Here is a 24,842-nt window from a genome sequence, read left to right on the forward strand (position 1 = left end):
CCACGACGGGAACTCCAAAAAGTGAGTTTTTAAAAGTTAGAAATTTTTAACATCACCTTTCATTTTCTAAGGGTGACCTGATCACAGGCTGGTTTTTAAATATGACCCTGAGGGGTTCAGAACTCTAAGGGGCTATTGGCAGAGGAGTAAAAATCAAAGAAAACCTTGACCAGTCTGAAAAGTGCCCATTGATGAGTCTAAGAAGGACTTAGCTTTAATCTCTTCTTCATGCTCCTGTCCACCCACACGCTCAAAGTTTTAATCTCTCACCTTACGATGATACCATCCATATGATAAAACAGTTTGAGTACTACTAGAACAGAAGCTGCCGTAACAATTCGCAAATCTTCTGTGAAAGAACAGTTTGAAAAAACAATAGGCAACTTTGACTGTATGGACAAGTCCAAATGCAGGTATTTCCACATTGTGTTCTCACTTATGTGTGTATCCCTTGAACTTGGCTCAGAGGACCTCGGCTAACAGGAGTGCATGGCTGTGTCAGGGCAGGTGACATGGGCAAGCCCCCGCCCCCGCCGGGCAGAGGTGATAGCCTGGCTGTAAAAACAGTTTCTGCTCAATTCAGAAGATGGGAAATTACTGGCAAAAAGGTGTGTGTTCTTGACATTTACCTCCTGGAACTTACAGCCTAATCTGGAAAGGGCCGGCGGGCACTCGCCAAACAAAAGCCAACAATCGCCAAACTGAGTGTTTATTTAAACGACCTTAATGACGGTCTTTCCTCGTGCGTGGCCTCTTTCTACCTTCAGAAAGGCTTCTGGGACTTTAGAAAATGGAAAGGTTTTTTCAATAACTGGTTGAATCTGAAAGACATAAGAAGAGGTTGACCAAGTGGGTAAGAAAGCCTACATGATTCAAGGTAGAACCACATTCGTAATTAGTTTCTTCACAGCATCAGCCCCGGCCGGCGCTCTCAGGTCTGTGGGTGGCCCCCAGGTGAGGAGTTCAGGGCCACGCCACTATCCCTCCTCCTGCCTCTTTGCATCTCCTCTGTGACTCAGCCCAGCCCGACCATCAGCCTCACTCCTGCTCTATGCTGGTCATGTCACTCTCCTACTCGGAGCCCTTCCATAGCCCTTCCCAGCCTCAGGCCTCCTTGGTCTCCCTGCGTCACCAAAGGCGGGTGACCTGTCGTCGTCTACACGTGGGATATACATGCCTCTCTGTGGCCTCCACCTGCTCCAGGCCCAGGGCTCAGCCGACCTGCCAGACTCACCCAAAGCTTAGTGTACCTGTGGTATAGGCCACTTCTTCTGTTTGCCCCATGGCACCCAGCACAATATTAGCACACAGCAGGAGCTTAATGTCACTTGCAGAGTTCCCATTGTGGCGCAGCAATGAATGCGACTAGGAACCATGAGGTTGTGGGTTCAATCCCTGGCCTTGCTCAGTGGGTTAAGGATCTGGCGTTGCTGTGAGCTGTGGTGTAGGTTGCAGACCCGGCTCAGATCTGGCATTGCTGTGGCTGTGGTGTAGGCCAGCAGCTACAGCTCCCGTTAGACCCTTAGCCTGGGAACCTCCATGTGCCACGGGTGTGGCCCTCAAAAGACAAAAAGACAATAAGTAAATAAATAAATAAATAAATGTCGCTTGGGTGAAAACCAGTAAGATAATTGGGAAGCAAAAGTCTTAAGTGGGCTCTTTGGGCCCATCCCTGACTAGTGCTGCCGGGGGCTTTGCTAAGCCGTGGAATTTACAGGAATGCAATCTCATAAAGGCTTGATGCTGCTGCTTTTTAATCCATCATTAGCACTGCCAGCAACCTCCTTTCGAAACTAGAACCAGTTGGTGCCCTCTCTCCCAGTGCACAAAGCTAGCTGAACTCACCTTTTCAAAACTTCAAGCAAAAATTAGTAACTAACCACTGGGTGTTTCAGGGGTGGCCCACCTCCCACAGCCCCACAGGTGGAGATGAGGCGTCAGAGGGGACGAGCCTACATATAGCCCCCCTTTTCCTTTACAGGAGGAAGAAGTGCCTGGTACTCAGATCACCTGATTGGACCTTCCTCTCGTGTGAGCTTCACAGCCCTGCCACCAGAGAGCGCATCTCAGACTCCAAAAGTTCTCCAAAGAGCTGAAAATTCTCTTGTACACACAACCAGGATAATCTCTGAGTAAAAGCAGTAGCCAGGGAAGTTCCTGTCGTGGCTCAGTGGTTAGCAAATCTGACTAGCAGCCATGAGAACGCAGGTTCCATCCCTGGCCTCACCTAGTGGGTTAAGGATCCAGCATTGCCATGAGCTGTGGTCAGTCACAGACGCGGCTCAGATCCCACGTGGCTGTGGCTGTGGCTGTGGCCGGAGGCTATAGCTCCGATTAGACCCCTAGCCTGGGAACCGCCACATGCCACAGATGTGGCCCTAAAAGACAAAAAGACCAAAAAAAAAGCAGTGTCCCAGTGGCTTGGAGAGGGGTGGGTTCACAGGGTTTTCGGGTGGGCTGTGCAGGGAAGAACTTGGACGCATTTTACGCTTTTATCAGACAAGACAATAGGTTTCCTCTGGTATTCTCACTTTACAGATGAAGAAATTACGGCACAGAACTATGTAAGTTGCCCAACTTACTATGTAAGTTGTAAATGGAAAGGCCAGATTTGTTCTGTTCTCTGTGCCACTGTGCACTAAGCTTTCAGGCCACTAGCTGCTTTCCACGTCTATTCCTAAAATCCTAAGGTGAGGAAAGGCAGTCAAGGAGTACAATGCATCATCCCAGCCTGCATCCTGGCTGGCCTGCCTCATGCTAAGGGACCCTACCAGCTAAGGATCCGGTCTCTGGGCCCCGTGTCCAGGCCACCGAGATGGCAAGTACCTGGTCCCTGTGCTACCAGGCCCATCTCACCTGTGGAGGACATGCTGGAAATCAGCGCCACCGCTCCCCTGCTCCCCATCAGGCTGAGCGTGACCTCGGTCTCCCCCAACATGCCCGCCCGCACGAACAGAACAGATCTGCACCAGCTTGTTAGAGGAAACCTATTGTCTTGTCTGATAAAAGCGTAAAATGCGTCCAAGTTCTTCCCTGCACGTCCCACCCGAAAACCCTGTGAACCCACCCCTCTCCAAGCCACTAGGACACTTTTTTTGGAAGCTGATTACTTGGAAAGGCTCACCTGAATGCATGCTAAAATGCAGAGTCCTCATCTCCTGTCAGAACAACTAAATCAGTTTCTAGGGATGGAGCGGTGACAATGCATTTTAAATCAGCTTCTTGGGTGAGTTCTCTGCACATCAGAGTGGGCATCCCCGCACCCTTTCGCCTCATGCTTAGGGTTCCTGACTCGCATCATGCACATACCCATCCACTGCACAACGATGAAGTGTCTGCCTTCTAAGTGCCAGGCACTAAGGCAGAGCAGGTACACGAAGCAGGCACCTGAGAGAGAAATCAAGAAAAGAAAGAACGCAATAACACTGTCACTGTGCACTGAACGCCAGCGACAAAAGCAACACAGCAGTGGCATCTCGAGAGGTCTCAGAGAAACCGGGAATCCACCTGCTCCACTCCAGACTTGAATGGCCTGGCCCTCCTGGCTCTGTCCACTTTAGAACCTGACTGGAGACCCAGACTCTGAACTGATGACACAGGCAGCTCGCAGCCACTGCCACTTTAATCTGGCTGGTCAGGCCTATTGTGGCGAATAATCCCAGAGGGCTGACTATGGCATAACGGGCATTCAGCTCTTCCCATAAATGACAATGAAAAAAAAGGGCTTTCGATTAACAGGCAGGCAAATGCCACTGTTGGCTGATCATGTGACAGCAAACCAAGCTTAACGGGATAATGAGGCAGTGTCTGTGTACAGCCTCACCTCGGACCGAGAATGCCTGCTTGTTACGGACAAAGGGATCAGGGTAGAAAGCCAGAGAGGGGAAAGAAAGGTTACTCGCAGTGAGGTGGGGACATTCATGTGATGACACTGCTGTAGTCGGGCCAGCACAGGGAGCCCTGGTATAAAGCGGTGGGCTCCACACCGCACCTCCCAGCCGCTAGGACACGCGGGGCTCACAGCAGACAGGCGCCCACAGCAGCAGCATTCCTTCCAGTCTCGGACCCAAATTCAGGCTCTCCTGAGTGTGCCTTCCCTTCCCCACACAAAGGCCGTATAGAGCCAGGCCATGGCGTTTGGCACCTGCTGCCTGACACTCCTTCTAGGACAACACGGACAATGGGAACCTCAACCTCCTCAGAATATTGTTGCTCACTGGCAGCTGAGGCAGAAACCCTCTCTGGAAAGAAAATCCTCCAAGCCAGGAGCAGGGGAGAGCTGATGGATGGGGCAGCACCCAGGCACCTGGCGCAGGCAGAGGGGCTCCCCCACTGCAACCCCCACTTCTCTGCAGGAATCACAGAGCAGTAGTAGCACCTAAAAGGGATGGAAATCTCTGATCGGTCTGCTGGGCAGACTAGGAAACTGAAGCCAAGTGGTGAAGTACAAAATGCAAGGTCAGCACTTATAGCAGAGGAGCCAGAGTCAGGGTTCTGGGCCCGCGATACCCTCACTGCAGGGCGTGGGAGCATTCCGGGGAAGGAAGCCCCAGTCTCTCCACCTCTTCCCCAGACCCTCGGCCGCAGCCTCCACTGGGCACAGAAAAGGATCTCAGGGCAGGGAGAGTGAGGACACAGCCAGGTGGCAGAGACACAGGGAGACCCGGGTCCACACACCTGTGCCCCGGGGCCCCAGGCCCTGGGGCAGCAGGATTTAGCCCAGCACAAGCTCTTGACAGGTGTGGCCCTGAGCTCTGCTCCAGGTTCAGTATCTCCGGAGTCAGGGGAAAGGGGAAAGGGGAGCTTAAACAATGGAGGCAAGAAGCAGACAAAAGAAGGTGGGCTTTGCTCAGACTTGCTATTTCTTGAACTACCTGGCCCCAGGTGGAAAGCTCAGGCTGGAAGATGGGAGGTGGGGTGGGGGATGGGGGCGCTCTCCAATGGAGTAAATGTGCCCAATCTGGAAGCATCCAGGACTTGTCCCTAGGCCATCCTGAAAAAGGGCACCCCTTCCAGCCAGAAGAGGAGAGGAGAAGCTCGGCCTGCATTTCCCCCAGAAACGATATCAGTGGCATCTGAAAACGTTAGTAACATCAAGGCTGTGGGGTCCATGAGGTGTCTACCCCATCAGGCAAGACAGCACTCTCCTGGAGGTCCCGGGGATCCATCCCAAACCATTAGATTCCTTCTAAGGAGGAAAAAAAATCCAGTTGCAAATAAGGAGCTTAAAGTTTAGGAATACAGTTCATTGCAAAACTAGGGCCGAGCTGCCCCAAGAGGGCTCTGCAAGATCATCTGCCCCAGGACATACGACATTTCTCTATGGTGGCGCCATCCAAAACAGTCACTTTGAGCCACATGGGCCTAGTTAATAAAAGTAAATAAAATGTAAAATTTAGTCCCTCAGTTGCACCAGTCACACTTCAAGTGTTCAACAGCCACGTGTAGCTAGACTATGCAGACAGAGAACACTTCCACCACTGCAGAAAGTTCCAGCGGACAAGCACCGCTCAGGATGGAACTCTGTGTGGCCAGCACATCCCTCCACACCCCACTGGGTGAAGCAGAGGGCCCACTAAATTCAAACAAGTTACATAGGAACTATTCCCATGCTGGCCAGAATAAACTGAGGAGTTTCCTTGGCATGGTGGTTAAGGATCTGGTATAGTCATTGCAGTGGTTCAGGTTGATGCTGTAGCTTGGATTTGGTCCCTGGCCTGGGAACTTCCACATGCTGTGGGCACTGCCAAAAATAACAACAACAACAACAACAACCACCTAACCCTCCAAAAAAACTGAGATAGCCACATCATAGCTCAACTAAGAGGCCTGCCTGGCCATCCAGGATCTTGAATGGACCTGTGGGCTCAAGTAGCCTTAACAGTTACATCAAGGACACATGTGTGCTACACATATTCAAAACAATTTCCTCCCTCCCATACTTGATCCCTAGCCTTTGAGTTCCCCTCCTCCCAGGGGCAGCAACCAATCCAACAGTTCAAGTTTCTTTCACTCTCTTGAGGTATTTTATGTATTGTGGGAGGCAGAACACCCTCAAAGATGTCTGCATCTCCCCCAAACCTGGGACTATGATAACTTACATGGCAAAAGGGGCTTCGCAGGTGTGCTAAGAGGTCAGTCAGAGACAGAGACAGGATGACAGAGCAGAGGCCAAAGCGATGCAGGGCTGGGAGTCAGAACACCGGTGGCCCCTAGAAAGAAGCTGAGAAGGCGAGGAAACATTCTCACCGCAGCCAGCCTCCAGGAGGAATGCAGCCTGCTCACGTACTTTGGACTTCTTACCTCCCGGACTATAAAAACAACACATTTGCGTTGTTTTAAGCTATGTTGTTTACATATGGTGCTGTGCTGCAGCAGCAACAGGAAGCTGACATGTGCACAAAGAAGCAAACACGTATGGATATTCTCCCTCAGAGCACAGCCACTGTCATCAGGAGCTGACTCTGATCTAAAAGACCCGCCTTACCACCTCCTCTCGGTCCTCAAAGATACTGAGAAATACCAGAAGAGGATTTGGTAGGTAGAATTCAAACTCCACCTAGCTAATGTCTGGATGACCATTTAGGCAAGCAGAAAAGAATAAGCTTGTATGAGGGATTTGTTTTTTACCTATTTCTGCCTCGATTATAAAGGCAGCAATGGATGGTGGAAGGAACTGTCCCAGAGGGCAAGAGACTTGGGCGCTTCCTGACTGTGTGACCTTGAACATGTCATGTACTCTCTAGGGTCTCCATCTCCTAGTGGGAGGGTGGCGTGGCAGGAGGTGAGGACAAGAAACGAGCTATGTGCTTGGTTTTCCTGTTTCTAATCTTTGAGTATGCTAATCAATGATGTATATTTGGCCTGAATATAATATTTGCTATGGGCTTCCCACTGCCCACCAACAAAAGTTTGCTAAATAGTACAAAACCAGGAAATGTTTACTGTGCTTAGGAGAAAATGCCAACAAACTTCAGCCATAAGGTACATAAAGAGGAGAAGCCCATCCAACTCAATGCACTAATTGTAAACCATCCTTTTGTTTCACCCTACTGAAACTCAGAGCAGCTTTGGAACACTCAAGAAACCGGTACTGCTGGTTGTCGGACACAGAGAATCCCAGTGACGGAGGGACAGGAGACAGAGGAAGATCATAGGAAATAACTTTTCCTTCCTTTGGGCTTCTGAACCTTATAAATGTATTACTTATTAAAAAGCTTTAAGTGTGTACATATACATATGTATATACACACACACACACTTTTTTTTTTTTTTTTCAGGGCCGCACCCGCAGCACATGGAAGTTCCCAGGCTAGGAGTTCAACTGGAGCTGTAGCCGCTGGCCTGTGCCAAAGCCACAGCAATACAGAATCCGAGCCGTGTCTGCAACCTACACCACTGCTTACAGCAATGCCAGATCCTTGACCCACTGAGCAAGGCCAGGGTCAAACCCACAACCTCATGGTTCCTAGTCAGATTCATTTCCACTGTGCTGCAACGGGAACTCCTTTTTCTTTTTTTTTTTTAGTTTTAAGTTTTTAAAAGAGTAGGCCCTTTGGGTTCATGGCTTCATACTGCCCCCCAAAACAACTACAGCTCCTCTATCAGATACATGCTAATTACATTCATGAAGCTCTCAGCCAAAGCTGGCAGAATTCCAGTGTCCTTGGCCAGCTTAACAATCTTTACTAACTACACGATATGCAGGTAGGTCTGTTCTTTTTTTTTTTTTTTTGGTCTTTTTGTCTTTTTTCTAGGGCCATACCCATGGCATATGGGGGTTCCCAGGCTAGAGGTCGAATCGGAGCTGTAGCCACCAGCCTATGCCAGAGCCACAACAACAAGGGATCTGAGCCGCATCTGCAACCTACACCACAGCTCCTGGCAACGCCGGATCCTTAACCCACTGAGCAAGGCCAGGGATCGAACCCACAACCTCATGGTTCCTAGTCAGATGCATTAACCACTGCACCACGATGGGAACTCCTCCGGTAGGTCTGTTCTATTATCCTTTCTAGTTACCAGTGTAGACAGGCAAAGATCTCTCACACCCAAAAAGAAGCAGGACGCACGAAAACACAGCTGGCCTCTGTGGCATCTACTATCACAAGTTAGCTTCCACAGTCTCAGAGCCCTTCACTGACAGAATGACCCCCGTGCCCATGTGACCCTGGCGAAAGGAGAATCGGAGGCCAAAGGAACACCTCCTCACTAGCCCCCACCCCAGGACACTCCAAGGGCATCTTTATTTCCATCGTGTCCTCATTTAGCTCTTCTTCCAGTTACCTACCGAACACAACAGGTACGTACACAAGCTGCCTCTCTTCTCTGTTGCATAAATAGTAATTTCCAGGTAGAGGGAGTCACAATATTTTGAATATAAAAGAGCAGAGAAAAGCATGTGGACAGTCTGGAGCGGATATCAGGACATGTGTGGTGACTTCTGGGGGACAACGACCTAATGATGGGGCTCCACCCACACTTAGCACTAGGAAGAACTATGGGCTCACTATCTCATGATGATCCATTTCCTTCTTCCCAGAAATAAAATAAGCATCCCTGTGGGATGTGGGGCAAGCCCTACAGAGAGGTCCTTGCTTCCAGTCACAACAAGGCTGAGCCGTCCACCCAGTATACCTCAAGGCTTGGAAGTCTGAGAAAAGGCACACAAACTTGCGACCAAAATATTTGGGAAATAGTAGTGGGCCATTTCCTATCGGAAGTTCCTTGGCTATAACAGAATTAAAAAAGTAAATTCACAGAAAGCAGCCAGTGGTTCCTAAACTGCACTCTTTTCCAAAACCAAAATGGAAAGATGAAATGGGCCAGCAAGGGGCAGGTGCCAGCACAAGAAAACCCATCTCCAGGGTCTCCTTCCATGGGGCTTAGCAAGGATCACATGGTGTGAGGCTGGCCCTGTTCCAACCCTTTTCCCTGCCCACTGGAAAATGACAAGGACAAGACAATTTAAGCTCAAGTCCCAGATTGGCTGCAAGCACTGAGTCCAGCAGCATGGTGGGGAGGGAAAGGCCCAGAATGGGATCAGAAGTGTGAGCTCTGGTCCCACTTCTACAAATTTGAGCACGTCCCTTTATCCCTTTCAGCCAGTTTTCCCACCTATAAAATGAGGATCACTTTACATATGACCTCATGCAACCCTCTAGGGTGTATAAGTTTCTCCACTCTCTAATTCTATATGATTTCTCATAAATATCAGCACCACCACATGAGTCTGCTTTTGGATTATTCTTCCAGTGATGGCATGTCTGGGCAGTTAAAATCATAGAAGAACTCAAATAAGCAGGTGGTCGCTGAGGACCCTTTCAACCTCCAGCAGCCTGAGAGGCCTTTCAACCCCCAAAAAGGGCTGACCAGGCTACAGCCTGCAGTCCCTTCCCCATGAGGTCCACTGAAGGACAGACCCGAGTAGTCAAATGGCAACCAGTTTTTTCTGCTGACCCTCTCAGACCTACCATTTATTTGCCATCGATGTTACTATTCTGGCCTGGGAACTGGAGACACAGGGACCGGATTTCCAGTCCAGGTCTGCCTGGAGTTTAGATTCCACAGTTTATCTGGAAATCTGCTTGCCTCCAAAGCAGCCTCACGCTTGGACTAAAGAAGCTCTGGAAGCAAGTCTAACTGTAAAGTCACAGGTGTGTCCCCACCTCTGTGCAGCGACTGCCTTCATGGTGTCATCTTTTCAGGACTGCTGCCAAAATTCGCTGCCCACCTCTGCTACCATGTAACTAAGTCTTGGGGAAAATCACAGAAGCTCTCTGAGCCTGCCTCTTCATCTGTAAACCAGATGGTATAAGCCCTTTTTTCTTTTTTTGTCTTTTTTAGGGCCACATCCGCAGCATATGGAGGTTCCCAGGCTAGGGGTCGAATTGGAGCTATAGCTACCGACCTACACCATAGCCACAAGTAACACAGGATCCGAGCTGCAAATGCAACCTACACCACAGCTCAAGGCAATGCTGGATCTTTAACCCACTGAGAGAGACCCACCTGCGTCTTCATGGATACTAGTCAGATTTGTTTCCACTGAGCCACAATGGGAACTCCTTTTTCAAATGCAGCAATCTATGTCTATGACTCTATGGAGACAGAACCCAGGACATAGTCCTTCAGCTTGGCGTGTAAGGCTCATAGACACTGGCCAAGCCTACCTCTGCTGAGTTCCCACTCACCAGGCTTGCTGGGAGGGCACTGGGATAACAAGCGGCACCCTGGCAATACACATACCTTTCCTGCATCCACCAGTTCTGCAATGTCATCCAGATATGGACCACTGGCCATGAAAAAGGCCCAGCGGTAATGGACTCCTTGCCAGAAATGCTAAAAAGAAGAAAATAAAACATGTCAAACTTTGGAAAGAATAAAATCCAAGTGCAAATTCAGGGAAACGTATTTCCCGGAAGACTGAGATGGACAGACCGCTTTCCCTCTGCCCGCTGACACAATGAGCCGTACACCCAGCACCTCAGCACAGTGACTGACAGCAGATGCTCCATAAATGTTTCATAGATAAGTAAATCAACAGAAACATATTCATGTGAACTCAGGCTCTTGACTGACAAGCAAGGAAGCACAGGAAAGCTCTTCTTAAGATGACAGTCTCAAGTCTTCCTCAATTTCTTCCCTAGGAGATCTCGAGACTTGAGACATCAGAAAAGGCTTTTGACTTAAGAAAGCTTTAAGGGCAACAGGGCACCAAAATATGATCTTAGACAAGAAAACCAATCCTGATTTTTTTTTTTTTCCTAGCTCTGAGAGGAATAAGACATTTAAAGGCAAAACAAAGTGTAATGTTCCTCATGCATCACGGTGGATCTTCCCCTATAGTTACAGCAAGTCCCTAGTGAGCTAATCTATTATGGGACAGAACGGCCCCTGGTGAACAGAAGCAAAAATCTTACACCAAGAGGGTTCATGACCACCCTACTGCCATACTCATTTCTAACGCTGATTCTTTATGTCGGGTAGGTCATTATTGAACCAGCAGAGGTTCTCCATGATACACCAATAACCTGCCCAATTCAAATGCATCAGATGGGAGCCACTCAGACCCTGTGCCTCCCTCCCCACACCTGCTGGGCGAGCTCAGACTCTCTCCACTGAGCTGTCTCACAACCCTCAGCAGGATGATCAGCTGCCCTCACGGCGTAAAGCCAGCAGGTGTGGTAGAACACCCCAGCTACTCTACCTCAGGCCTTCATAGCTGTGTTATTTAGGTGAAGCGACTTCTGTCGACCTGTTTCCTGGCCTGTAAAATGGCGGTACCACCACCTAGTCGACAGGGATACTGGAAGGATGAAATGATAATGTATGTAAAGTGCCTTATACATAGACAGTATTCAATATATATTTATCTAGGACTGGAGGGAAAGCTTACTGAGCAAAGTCTGGGGGGCAAGGCCAAGTTGGAGTTTAAGATGGTGGAAAGACAGACAGCTCTGTCGTCTAGGCAGAGCTCTGCAAGTGGTGTGCCAGCAACGGCTTACTGGTTTGGCTGAGTGACCCTAGGTTCACCGTCTAACCTGGAACAACTCTAAGAGTTAAAGGGGTCACCATTCATAATTATCCCAGGACCACAGATGCAAAGAGAGCCAAGTTCACCTTAGAAGAGGTAAGACAAGCCCTCGGGGTAGCAAGGCAGAGCCTGGGCTAATGGTAGTTCGCACTTGACAGCAGAGCAGTTTCAACATGCTATGCAAATACTATCATGTTCTGTGTGTGTGTCACAGGATGAAAGAGGCCAGGACGCACTGGTCTAGGCAACGAACTTAAAAAAAAAAACAAAAACCAACCACATTCGAAGCCTTAGGTAGCTGGAAACCAGAGGCACTGTAACTGTTCCAAGCTTGGAGCAGGTCCAGTTAAATACAGTCACAGAAGACCGGTTCATGTACTTCTCCCTAAGGTCTGGCCTTACAGGCTACAATTTAAATAGTCTGATAATTATTTAGGGTTTTCAAGAAAGAATAGCGACGGTCACAACCGCCATATCTGCAATTCTTTACAGTAGGTTGCCCTGTAAAGCGAAACTTTTGGTCAGAAACAGCAGAATTTTGATGTTCTGCTCTAAGGAGTCTGCATTTTTTCCAGGCTAGTACAGGAGAGAGTAAACCGAAGCAGGCAGGCAGTACAATGAGGCTTTAACTGTGCACATGCTCAGAAAGACATCAGAAACTACTTAAAAGGCTTCCACATGAGAGTACCGCTATCATCTTTCAAGAAGGGGAAAAGGGAAAATGAAGAGAGCTATGCCTGTTTCGCTCTCAGAGGACAAGGCTGAAGGTTAACTTGTAAGAGGGCTCACTGAAGTACAAACTGTGAAATCTTACAGAAAATTTAAACTTACATTTTAAAGCACGTCGGAAGCCTGGGTTTTGTGAAAAGGAAAAGAAGAGACAAAGGACAGCTAAGATTCCTTTCCCTACCACAAAGCACCTCGTGGATGCTGTGTCTGGCTGCCGTCTGAATCAAGTGACAATAAAGAAGCCGGAGCACAGTGCCTGGCCGTTCACTTCTGTCACCCAGACGCAGCCCCTAGGGGCTCAGGAGCGGTCTCCTCCACCATGGCTCTTCTTCCTCTACAGATGTGGTTAGTGCATAACATTCAAGAGACCAAGGTCCTAAATTCCACCCCCCACAAGGTTCCAAATTCATTTCTGGAATCAAGAAGAAGCTAAAGATAACTATCACACCAGTCATCTTGTAAATATGGGCCAGGGTCGGCTATCAACATGAGTCATAATCTCTTCACCCTCGAGGAACCTTCTACTGCTTTTTCTCCTGAGCCCGATGCATTTTGTTCAATTTAAAAAACAAAATGCATCTCTATTTTCTTCTATTACTTCCTCCATTTCAACACTAGTTCAGATTTGAAGCCAAAGCTCTGTAATTACCAACAGTGCATAACATGACACTACATAAGCCTCTGCCAGCACTGTGAGCACTGGGTCAAGAGCAGACTCTGGAGCCAGCATCCTGCACTGGTGCTAGTCTGTGCTAGTCTTCAAGGCCCAGCACACCCTGATGTGTTCAGTTAGGTGACATAGCACCTAATGGCCCTGGTAACAAAATCGGGATAATCAGGTCTTAGAAACTCCCGGAATGCCATCAATAGCTAGAGTTTCTGATGTACATGAGATATGCACTGTCAGGACAAGTTGATATAATTCCAGAAAAGCATGATGATGCCATTTGTCCATGTAGCCTAAGAATACAATTTCCTTCAGGTTTCTGAAATTCAAAAAAATGCCCATGGACCTCGAAAGGTTCGAAAGCCCCAGCCTGGAAATGAATGGCCCATCCCAAGGCTACCACAATGAAAACAGCTGGCTCTAAGCTGTCTTCATAAAGCTTCTGCCTTCATAAATGAGAGACTATATACAGAGACTGGTGAAACAGGGAGAGGGCCATCAGGTACAGACAGGGAAAAAGCAGAAGGTCTATCAGATGGAATCAAGAGAAGCAGTAATCATTAATATGAAGGCTACCATTTAACAAGAGCTTCTTAGGTACTAGGCATTGTGACAAGTTCTTCACATGGATTATCCCATTTAATCCTTAGGACACACAGTAAGGGAGCTATGGCATTAGCTTCATTTTACAGGTGAAAATGTTGAGACTGAATGATGTAAGTAATTTGCACAAGGTTGCATGGCTACCGAGTGGAGGCCAGAATTTGTCCCCCGCCCACATGTGACTCCAGAGATCCCACTTGCAGCCACTGTGCTGTGCTGCCTCCAAGAGAAAAGAAACTGGCTGGGAGGAAACCAAGTTTCAGAAGCACGAGGCACCTGCTTGCTCTCACCACCCAAGACTCCCCCGCCTACCTTGAGCGTCTTCGAACCCACGGTGACGCCTGTCTGCAACATGCCGTCTGCTATGCCCAACCGGTCCATGTTCAGGAGGAAAGGAGTCACCAAAGTCACATATGTGGCTCCTGACCACTTCTTGAGAAAATTTAGAGCCCATGTTTCGGTGGATCCACCAACATTGTCGAGGATAAAATCAAACCTGGAGAGAAAGAATCAAATCAAAACATCCTGGTCAGCCTTTACCAGGGCTCCCATCACCAGTTGGCTACCAGGTCTGTTGCAGTGACAGCTCACAGCAGCAGAGGGGCAGCTGCTCCAACGAAGGAGAAAAGGACACACCCACTTACTGGATCTCTGGGTTTTCTCCAAGGTAAGTCAAATGAGATTTTATTTTTTTTTTATTTTTTGGTCGTAACAATCATCTTATTTTCTAATACTTTAAGAAGGACTTCAACAAGTGGTTTCCAACCGAGAGTGATTTTGGCCTCCAGGAGACATACTAGGCAATATCCAGAGACATTTTTAGTTGTCACAATTGGAGGAAGTGGGGGGAAGAGGGTACTGGTATCTAGAGTCCAGGGATGATGATGAATGTCCTACAACAGAAAGAACAGCCCCTCGCAACAAAAAAGTTTCAAGACCAAAATGTCAATAATTGAGACACTAAGGTTGCCAAGGCTGAGAAACTCAACTAACTAAAACTTCACAGAAATCTGCAAAACCACCCACCCAATATAAGTCAAAGTATTCTTTTATCCACATGAATACTTGAGAGCAAAGTGTATTAGGTTTTGACCCACATGGGATGATTCGCTTTTATTCCCTCCACAATCAGAACTGCTTGTAGAAGCATCCTCTTCACTTTCTGGAATTTTCTTTTTCTGGTTTCCATGCACGAAATCAGCACAATATATAAAGAGAACCCAACAGCTCACTTTTAGTCTTCAGCTCTGCTCTAACATGCCAAAAAATCCAGTCATAATGGAATCCACGGGAACTGACAGATATTCAACTCCTTAAATCTAATCTAAAATTGCTACAATCACTACATTCTACTTAAAGGGGATAAAACCCAATGAAGCTTTAAAATATTTCTGAAAACAAAGATCTATTTAGAGAATGCATGCTTATAAATTAAACAAATTAATAGAGGAATTCCTTTTTGGTAAATCCTTTTTCCCTTCCAAATTCACATTCATCTGGATGAAGTCAAACATCAAAGCTTCTAAAACCAGCTTTGGCCAACTTTGTGGCTCTTGAGTCTTTCATGGGACTAAACTAAAAAAGGGCAAAAAAAATTGAAGGATAAAAAGTGCAGGAGAATGACCTTGCTAGATGACTATTCTTCTCACTAGAAGAAAAAAGAAAAAAACAAAAAACAGAACATTCTTTTCATGAGTAAGTTTCTACTTTTAAGTTCCTATTTCACTCCCAAATTTCAAATAAATATGATGCCACTTACTTTAAATAAAACTTAAAGGCAGTCTGGTATTACAGAACTGGCACTGCCTGAGAAAAGAAGTCCAGAGACTGGGCTGTAGACCCAGCTCTCCCACTAACGATTCAGCAGCATGACCTTGAGCATGAAAAAACTCCTGAATCCTCTGCCCTTATTTTCTCAACTATAACCCAATAGAGTAGGGCTAAATGATTTCAAAGCCCTTTCCTACTATAAAATTCTAAGACTCAAATCAAAAAGGTTGCTATTTAAAAGGAGGAACAAATCTATTCTAAGTGGATTAAAAGGCCAACCTCCAGGTAGAAGTTGTAGAGATCAGTTGCAACTAAATCGGTCATTAAAAAAGTAACAGACGACATTTGAGCTAGTGAGATCTGGAAAAGAGCCAGCAGAAGGGGCAAGGTCACAGCCAGAGACACAGGGGGCAGAATTCAGTGTGGTATGGGAGGCTAACTGGGTGCGCTCTGGCCTTGAACCTGTCAGGGTCTCTCTTCTCTGGTGAAAGGGTCCAGACAGGCCTAAAACTCATGGTAGATGGGAGGGAAAGTGCTGGCCTTGGCCTTCGTCTCCTGATATTACTCCTAGAAGCAGCAGAAGAGAGATGATCAAACAAAAATACCACTGTCTGGAAGCCAGCTCTGAGAGGCCTAGGTCCTGACACACAGGCAGGGATTTCCCACGGGACAGTGTCAGTCCTCAAATGTGCCCGGCGTGTTCCTGCCTCAGGGGCTTTATTTTTGGTGTTACCTCCACCTGGAACAGGTGCTCCTCTCCTCCTCTGGGCTAGGGGTTGAATCTGAGTTGCAGCTGCCAGCCTGTACCACAGCCACAGCAACAGAGGATCTGAGCCGCATCTGCAGCCTACACCACAGCTCACAGCAACACAGGATACTCAACCCACTGAGCAGGGCCAGGGATCAAACCCACGTCCTCACGGACACTGTCAATTTTTTAACCTGCTGAGCCACAACATGAACTCCTTACACCACCCCATCTAAACAATCATTTTTTCCCCTTTCCCTGCATCAGAGTTCTTGAGAGCACGACTAGAATATAAGCCCTTGAAAGGGGGAACGAGTCTCTTATCCAGTGTTTAGAGCGCTGCCGAGCAGGAGCAGATGCTGTGTGAACAGCTGCAGGAAAGCTGAGTGGGCTGGCGGCTCCTGGCTGCATAGCCAGACACATACAGCTGGGAGCTGGGGTGCTGGCTGAGAGAGGCTGGGCAGTGTCAGGCAGGGGCTCCCTCTTCTTCTTTAGCCCACGAAAATATATTTCTATGTAATTAGCTTCTAAAAACTAATTTTAAAAAGGAAAAACTCAATAGGAACAGTAAAACAGCTTTCCAAACGCTCCTCAGGTGCGCCTGTGCTGCAGCTCTGACTGGGCTGGGTGAAGACAGGGGACTAGACTAGCACTCCCCTGCTGCTGCCCAGAATCCTCTCCAGCTTGGTACATTCGGTCCAACCACAGCCTGAGAACATCCACAGGCTCCCATTACTGATATTTATACTGCCTTTGCTTCTCTGAAAGCCTCATTATTAACCAAAACACTAATCGTGTATTTCATACACTGCGCTATGTTCTTCCTGTGGTGACAAATGCCACTGAAGGAAATGCACTTCCAATTCTGCCAATTCTCACAAACCAGCAATAAATGTTAACTTAAAAATTAGCAAAAGAGGAGTTCCCATCATGGCACAGCAGAAGCGAATCCAACTAGGAACCATGAGGTTGTAGGTTTGATCCCTGGCCTCACTCAGTGGGTTAAGGATCCAGTATTGCTGTGAGCTGTGGTGTAGGTTGCAGATGCAGCTCGGATCTGGGGTTGCTGTGGCTGTGGCACAGGCCAGCGGCTACAGCTACGATTAGACCCCTAGCCTGGGAAGAAAGAAATTAGCAAAAGACCAGCAAAGCAAAATATCTTCCTCAGGATGTATCACCTTGTATGACTGTACTGTATAAACTGCTGGAGTTAAAACAGAAACCAACCTACATGACCTCTAGTGACAAAGAATGTTTTTCACAGATTCTTCTCTAAGATTCCAACATGACTATAAGGCCGCCACCCATCTCAGACTTGCATCATCAATTATCTTTGTTCGCACCTTCCCAAAGTGAACACTGTTTGAATACATACGGCTTGAAGGATTTCAACTGCTCTTCCATATTTCCAGATTTGTAATCGATTACATCATCTGCCCCAAGCTTCCTGACAAGTTCACTGGCATCCTGAGAGCAAACTGCTGTCACGTGAGCATCCCATGCTTTCATTACCTGCCCAAAAAAGACAAGGGGGTGGGGGGTGTTAAAAAACTGCACTTAAAAAAAAAAAAAAGTTGGCACCATGTATACGTATATCAGCATAATCTCCAGGGAACTCTAAGCGCTTTATCTTAACAAGAACTACAGGAAGCCATCTGTCAGAAACTAGTAAAAATGAATAAACTTTAGTTCATGAAGAAAAAAACCCAAGAAATAGACCTCATTTTCCCTGGTTTGAGACAGTCAGTCGCCTTGCTGTCCTGAAGTTATAACCAATCCAGTTAGAGAAGGGCTCAGTGCCTCAGCAGCAACAGCAAAGACGGGAGCTTAGCATTTTCAGTAATGACAGAGGTCAATGGGGAAAAGAAAATCATGTCCTCGGAAAAATGAGTATTTAAAAATCATCCAGAACATTAAAATGCAACATCTCTTCATTTGCATCTCCAGTAAGTGCTAGTACAATCCTGAGTCAGACAACCTGTCAAAGCAGTCAGGTACTGGGTAATAAAGGCTCTTAAGAAGAGAAGAAAACATGGCCATTTTATTTTCAAAACATGGATCAGTTCCTCTCCTCTAGAGTAAAAAGACCTATATAAATGCTTTCAAGGATTTAAAATGCAGAGGCCTTATATTTTAAATATATTTAAAAATAACTAGACTTAAATAAAAAGAACTAAGGATTCAGCATTAAGTGTCCAGAAAGCATCCTGCTCCAAAACTGCTATAATTCTTTTCCATAATGACAATTTCATAGAATTAAAAGGGAGCCATTGTTAGCCAAATTTGAGAGCATTACTTGTAGTTCACTGAGAAATTTTCGAATGGGCACTTATCAGTCATAACGAATCAGTTGGTTTCTCACTCCAACTCCCTGAGCTTCCTTAGTATAAGCTGCAAAGGTTCAGTAGATTATAAGAGATCTGTGCTTGTTCTGTTCACCACTGAATCCCCACTGAAGTACACCTAGGTGCTAACGATCCGTTAAATACAAAAAAATAAAGGGTTTTAAAACCATTCGTCGAGTTCCCATTGTGACTCAGCAGAAACAAATATGACTAGCATCCATGAGGATGCAGGTTCGATCCCTGGCCTCGCCCAGTGGGTTAAGGATCCGGTGTTGCCATGAGCTGAGGTGTAGGTGGCAGAAGAGGCTCGGATTTGGCATTGCTGTGGCTGTGGCGTAGGCTGGCGGCTACAGCTCCTATTAGACGCCTAGCCTGGGAATTTCCATATGCTTCGGGTGCAGCCCTAAAAAAGACAAAAAATAAAACCATTCATAATCTTATCTAATTTCTCACTTTTAAAAAATAATAGTGGCCAAGGGTTTATACGGTCTGGAAACCTGAGGGGAATTAAAAAAATTTAGGACTGACATCATATACAGTATTTTATGTTTGTGGGCCACAAATAGAGACACCTGAGTATAATGACATATTGCTTTCAACAGCAAGTCCCAAATTAACTTCAAGTATGTGAAGTATAGGGAGTTCCTGCTGTGGTGCAGCGGGTTAAGAATCCAAATGCAGCAGCTCAGGTCGCTGCGGAGGTGTGGGTTGGGTTTAGCCCCTGTTGTCAGTGGGTTAAAGGATCTGGTGTTATCACAGCAGCTATGGCTTGGATCCAACCCTTGGTTGGAGAACTTCCATGTACCACGAGTGTGGCCATAAAATTAAAAAAAAAAATTTGAAGAATATAATCCAAGATGAATCTAGCACCTGTATAAAAGAAATTGTCAACGAAAAGAGGAAATTGTGTTCTAAGCACCTACATTTATGTGTTGTCCTTAAACGGTATTAAATCCTTGAGAAGAATCTGTCATATCTTTAAATAGTTCAAATAATTTTTTCCAAATTTCTAGTTTCCTCTCCCACTTAGAACTAATATCTTTGCATACTACTAAAAGGTTTTAAAACAGCTTTAGTTTTAAAAACTATTTTATGTCAACTAAAACACAAGTACAGAAGATGTCTAAAAGGCAGATACCTCTTGGTCAGAGACAGCAAGCGGAAGCCACTCCAAAAAACTTCCCCGTGCCCCAGCCCAGCACCAGCGCTGCCCTCCCAGGAACTCATCATCCTCATGCTTATAGTCACTGCCTCCTTACATTTAAAAAAAATGCTTTTTTTCAGAGTTCCCGTCATGGCTCAATGGAAATGAATCTGACTAGGAACCATGAGGTTGTGGGTTCTATCCCTGGCCTCGCTTAGTGGATTAAGGATCCAGCGTTGCGGCGAGCTATGGTGTAGGTCGAAGATGCAGCTCAGATCTGGCGTTGCTGTGGCTGTGGTGTAGGCTGGCAGCTGCAGCTCTGATTTGACCCCTAGCCTGGGAACCTCCATATGCCATGGGTGTGGCTCTAAAAAGCAAAATAATAAAATAAAAATAAATTTTAAAATACTTTTTTCAGAGTTCCCGTCGTGGCGCAGTGGTTGACGAATCCGACTAGGAACCATGGGGTTGCGGGTTCGGTCCCTGCCCTTGCTCAGTGGGTTGACAATCCGGCATTGCCGTGAACTGTGGTGTAGGTTGCAGACGCGGCTTGGATACCGCGTTGCTGTGGCTCTGGCATAGGCCAGAGGCTACAGCTCAGATTCGACCCCTAGCCTGGGAACCTCCATATGCCGTGGGAGCGGCCCAAGAAATAGCAACAATAACAACAACAAAAGACAAAAAAAAAAAGAAAAAAAAATGCTTTTTTCAACCAAATATGCATTCCCTAGATAGCATAGTTTTAGTCTTGTGCACTTTAAAGATAGGTCTTCTAAGTCCTTTTTTACGCTATAGGCTCCTCTTCTATCCCTTCACTTTCTTAAAATTTATCTGTGAAAGAATCTAGGCCATATGACCTTCAGAGATTTTCCCCACTGGAAACTCTGGAATTACTTTTTTTTCCTTTTTTTTTTAGGGCCACAGGTGTGGCATATGGAAATTTCTAGGGTAAGGGTCAAATCAGAGCTGAAGCTGCCACCCTAACACCACAGCCACGGCAACACGGGATCCAAGCCACATCTGCCACTTTCACCACAGCTCAATGTAATTCCAGATCCTTAACTCACTGAGCAAGGCCAGGGATCAAACCCATGTCCTCATGGATATTAGTCAGGCTCATTACCGCTGAGCCACGATGGGAACTCCAACTCTGGAATTTCTGATTGCACACTCGGGGCAGTTCCATATGCTGCTCTGTCTTCTGTATTTTCTATTTCAATCCCTTTAGCAAGACTATGAATAGTGTCTGGCAAAATTATAGGAGGCATAGCACATCTGGTTGTTGCTCTTGTTATTACCTGCATGGCTACATATTGGTGATTGCAAAATGGTGACATTCTCTCTCTCCTCTTTGCATTTAGTAATTGGAATACTTTTTATAAAGAAACACTTTCCATCATATACTATTCTGTTTAAAAAACTCAGGTATACAGTTCATACAGAGAAGGCGAAAACTGTTTCCCTTTTTCAGTTTATAAAATAATAAATTGGTTTCCTGTCATCTTCCAAAAATGACTTTTTAAAAAAATTCATAAACTCATTGGTTTACATATATCTGAAGGGTCTCAATCCACTGTACTTACCATTACTATTACTGAAGCCCAAATTGTTTTCTTTGACAATCTTAGGGAGTTTCTTCAAGTTGGCTCCTGAGTCTTTTTGACATAACTAGTCTTTAATAACTACCTGGCTACTTATATATTCCAGGTTCATTCTCCTACATTTTGTGCTGTAGAACTGGAAACTACCATTTCCTAAGGTCTGCCTTTTTTTTTTTTTTTTGGTGACCAATGATATTTCAAGAGATAGTTTTACATACACACATATACAAAACATCTTGAGTTCATATCGATAGTTCCAATTTCAGACTACCAAGGTTTTATTTAACCTCTGTTCTATTATATCTCTTTTTTCTTCCACACCTAAAATCCTGGTTGTCAAAGACACGAGATGACAGAATTAAAATATGCCATGAACTCCCCCCACCCCATTTATGTCTTTTTAGAGCTGCCCTCACGGCATATGGAAGTTCCCAGGATAAGGGTCGAATCGGAGCTGTAGCCACCGACCTACACCACAGCCACAGCAAGTCCAGATCCGATCTGCATCTGCAACCCACACCACAACTCACGGCAACACTGGATCCTTAACCCACTGAGTGAGGCCAGGGATCAAACCTGTGTCTTCATGGACACTAGCTGGGTTTGTTACTGCTGAGCCACAGCAGGAACTCCATGAATAACCATTTGTTCTAGTGTATATGACACACCTAACGGTCTCTGATTAATGTCATTAATGTCACTACCAATATGATTAATGACAGCATTAAGAAAAATTTAATATATGCTCTCCCTCTATTCCTTCTTCTTAACAACAGCTGTACTGTGCACCCTGTCAGAGCACATGGCTGTTACACACTGTACTCTTCCTAAGCCCTCAGAGGTTTAGTTCTGCAGTTAACACTGCATTTAACATTTACCACCAGTCCTTAGTTCAGTGTCTCTCTGGCCGTTTTCGTTTTCAGAAGCTCATTCTCTAGTAGATTTCTCAGAAAGGGATCAGAGGAACATACTCCCCAAGTTCTTGCAGGTTATTAACCGTTCACATGTGTCCTCTAGTGTATGAAGGCCGGGTTTGCTGGATAGAAAATCTTCAGCGTATTCTTTCTCAAGTAGCTTCAACATTACTCCATCACTCCCCCCTCCCTCAGCATTAAAACACTGCTGTCAGAATGTCTGATGATCACCTAATTCACTTGTATGTTACAAGCTCTTATTTTTTAAAAAGATGTCTCAAAGGCTTTTTTTTTTTCTTTTTCCTTTTTCTTTAAAGGCTGGTATATTTTTACTAGCGTTTTCCTTGATATTGCTCATTTGGAGTCCATGTTCTTAGCTACGTGCTTCAAATCATTTAACTTCAGGAAAGTAGGACAGTTTCTTGAATTACAGATTTTAGTATATGTCTTATTTCCTTGTTTTGGTTTTCCTCTTCAGAGACTTCTGTTATCCATACAGCAGTCTTCGTTCCTGTCTTCAGTATTTGACACTTTCTCTTGAATCTGTTTTCAATCTGTTTCTTCTATAATTTACAATTTTCCCTGTTTACACATTCTGTTTCTATTAGGGCAGCATTATATGTTGTGTTTATTTGCTATCGAATTCCTTCTAGTTTAGTCTTCACTGTAAATGACTTTTTTTTTTTTTGTCTTTTTTGCTATTTCCCTGGGCCGCTTCCGCAGCATGTGGAGGTTCCCAGGCTAGGGGTCTAATCGGAGCTGTAGCCACCGGCTGCAGCCACCGGCTTAGGCCAGAGCCACAGCAACGCGGGATCCGAGCCGCGTCTGCAACCTACACCACCGCTCACGGCAACGCCGGATCGTCAACCCACTGAGCAAGGGCAGGGACCGAACCCGCAACCTCATGGTTCCTAGTCAGATTCGTTAACCACTGCGCCACGACGGGAACTCCTGTAAATGACTTTTTTTCCTTTTTTTTTTTTTTGAGTTTTCCAATTCTGATTTCATTCTTTCTTGTCTTCTATCATACTTTTAATGTTTGTTTAGCTTGTTTTAGCAGGTTTCATTTCGATGTTTTCCAATGTGGTTTTCATTGTCTGTAGATACTTTTCATTTTCTTTTTTCTCATAATAACTTTATATGGGATTTAACTTTGACATCTTTCTACTCAAGTGTTTAATCTTACTAAAATATTTTTATTGTGAAATATAATACATACAGGACAGCGAACAAAATATAAATGTACAGCTTAACAAATTCTTACAAAGCAAATACTTTTTTTAATTTTATTGGCCACGCTAGTAGCATGCAGAAGTTCTCAGGACAGGGATCAAACCCATACCACAGCAGTGACTCCAAGCCGCTGCAGTGACAACACCGGATCCTTAACATACTGTAGCACAGGAGAACTCCAAAGCAAATATTATCTTAAGCATCATTTGAGATTAAGAACTAGACTACCTCCTTACCTCCCCCTCCCAGTCCAAACCCCCTCACTCCCCTAGAAGTAATAACTATCAAGACTTTTACATAAGCCTCCCGTGGTCTTTTTTTTTTAAAGAGTCTTACTGGAGTTCCCGTTGTAGCTCAGTGGTTAGTGAATCCAACCAGGAACCATGAGGTTGCGGGTTCGATCCCTGGCCTTGCTCAGTGGGTTAAGGATCCAGCGTCGCTTAGGTCAAAGACACAGCTCAGATCCCGAGTTGCCGTGGCTCTGGCGTAGGCCAGCAGCTGCAGCTCCGACTCGACCCCTAGCCTGGGAACCTCCACATGCCAAGGGAGTGGCCCTAGAAATGGCGAAAAGACAAAAAAGTAAATAAATAAATAAGTCTTACTATCTAGGTAAGCATCCTTAAACACTATTGTTTAGTTTCACCTGTTCTTGAATGCTGTCATACGGAAACTTCTAGAAGTTGTATTCTTTCGTTTATGACTTTTTACCTGTGAGGTTCATCTACTTCATTGTGTACAACTATAGTTTGTTTTCATGGCTATCTTACCGTCCCAATGTAAGAACAGACTGCAATTTACTTGCCCGTTTTACTGTCGATGGCCATTTCACTTGTTTCCAGTTGGGGGATATCTATGATTCTGGTACGTATCTTTTGGTGAACATGCATGTACAAGTGGCCCTCTGTATCCAAGAATTCCACCATCAGTGAATTTAACCAACCAACCAGGGATTGAAAATACTTGGGAAAAAAATTCTGAGGAAATTCCAGAAAGTAAAACCTGAATTTGCAGCACACTGGCAACTATTTACATAGCATTTATGTTCTGAAGTCTTCTTTAGGTATTATAAGTAATCTAAAGAAGACTTCAAGTATATAGGAAGATGTGTGTAGGTTATAACAAATACTATGCCATTTCATATAAGGGACATGAGAACCCATGGGTTTTGGTATCCAAGGGGCTCCTGGAAGTAATCTGAAATTGGTTCTGGGTTGGTATACTGAGGGACAACTGTATGTCTATCTACAGAGTACATTCATAAAATTGTTAGGTTGCCATAGGGAAATTTATATTCAGAATTAGTAGATGGTGTCAAATTATTTTCTGAAGTGGGTTGTACCAGTTACACTCTTGCCAGCAGGGTACGATATTCCTCTTTTTCTCCCACCCTCCTTCTCTCTTTTCCTTTCTTCCATTTACTTGTTCATTAATCCACACTTACTGATTGTCTATGGATGAAGCCCTGGGTATCTGTCTTAGTTGTTAGGGCTGCTAAAACAACATACTGCAGACTGAGTATCTTATAAACAACAGACATTATTTCCCACAGTTC

At 45.6% G+C, this 24,842-nt stretch overlaps 1 protein-coding gene across 4 annotated transcripts in view; it reads right to left on the minus strand.

Annotated features, from left to right (window-relative positions):
* Positions 1-692: 692 nt before the first annotated feature.
* The window catches only part of RTN4IP1 (reticulon 4 interacting protein 1), a 50,033-nt gene continuing 25,883 nt past the window's right edge, over positions 693-24,842 (minus strand). For 3 of the 4 annotated variants that reach the window (XM_047761860.1, XM_047761833.1, XM_047761853.1), the window contains 4 exons: positions 17,429-17,565; positions 13,848-14,031; positions 10,249-10,341; positions 693-821 (listed from right to left, as the gene is read on the minus strand). In XM_047761860.1, the coding sequence (XP_047617816.1) occupies positions 714-821; positions 10,249-10,341; positions 13,848-14,031; positions 17,429-17,565 (522 nt within the window). In that variant the 3' untranslated portion in view covers positions 693-713. Of the gene's footprint in view, positions 822-3,309; positions 3,388-10,248; positions 10,342-13,847; positions 14,032-17,428; positions 17,566-24,842 lie in introns of all 4 variants that reach the window. The other variant, XM_047761843.1, reaches the window with a different exon arrangement.

This window comes from Phacochoerus africanus, chromosome 2 (assembly GCF_016906955.1).
Source record: "Phacochoerus africanus isolate WHEZ1 chromosome 2, ROS_Pafr_v1, whole genome shotgun sequence".
In the NCBI taxonomy this organism is placed as follows: domain Eukaryota; kingdom Metazoa; phylum Chordata; class Mammalia; order Artiodactyla; family Suidae; genus Phacochoerus; species Phacochoerus africanus.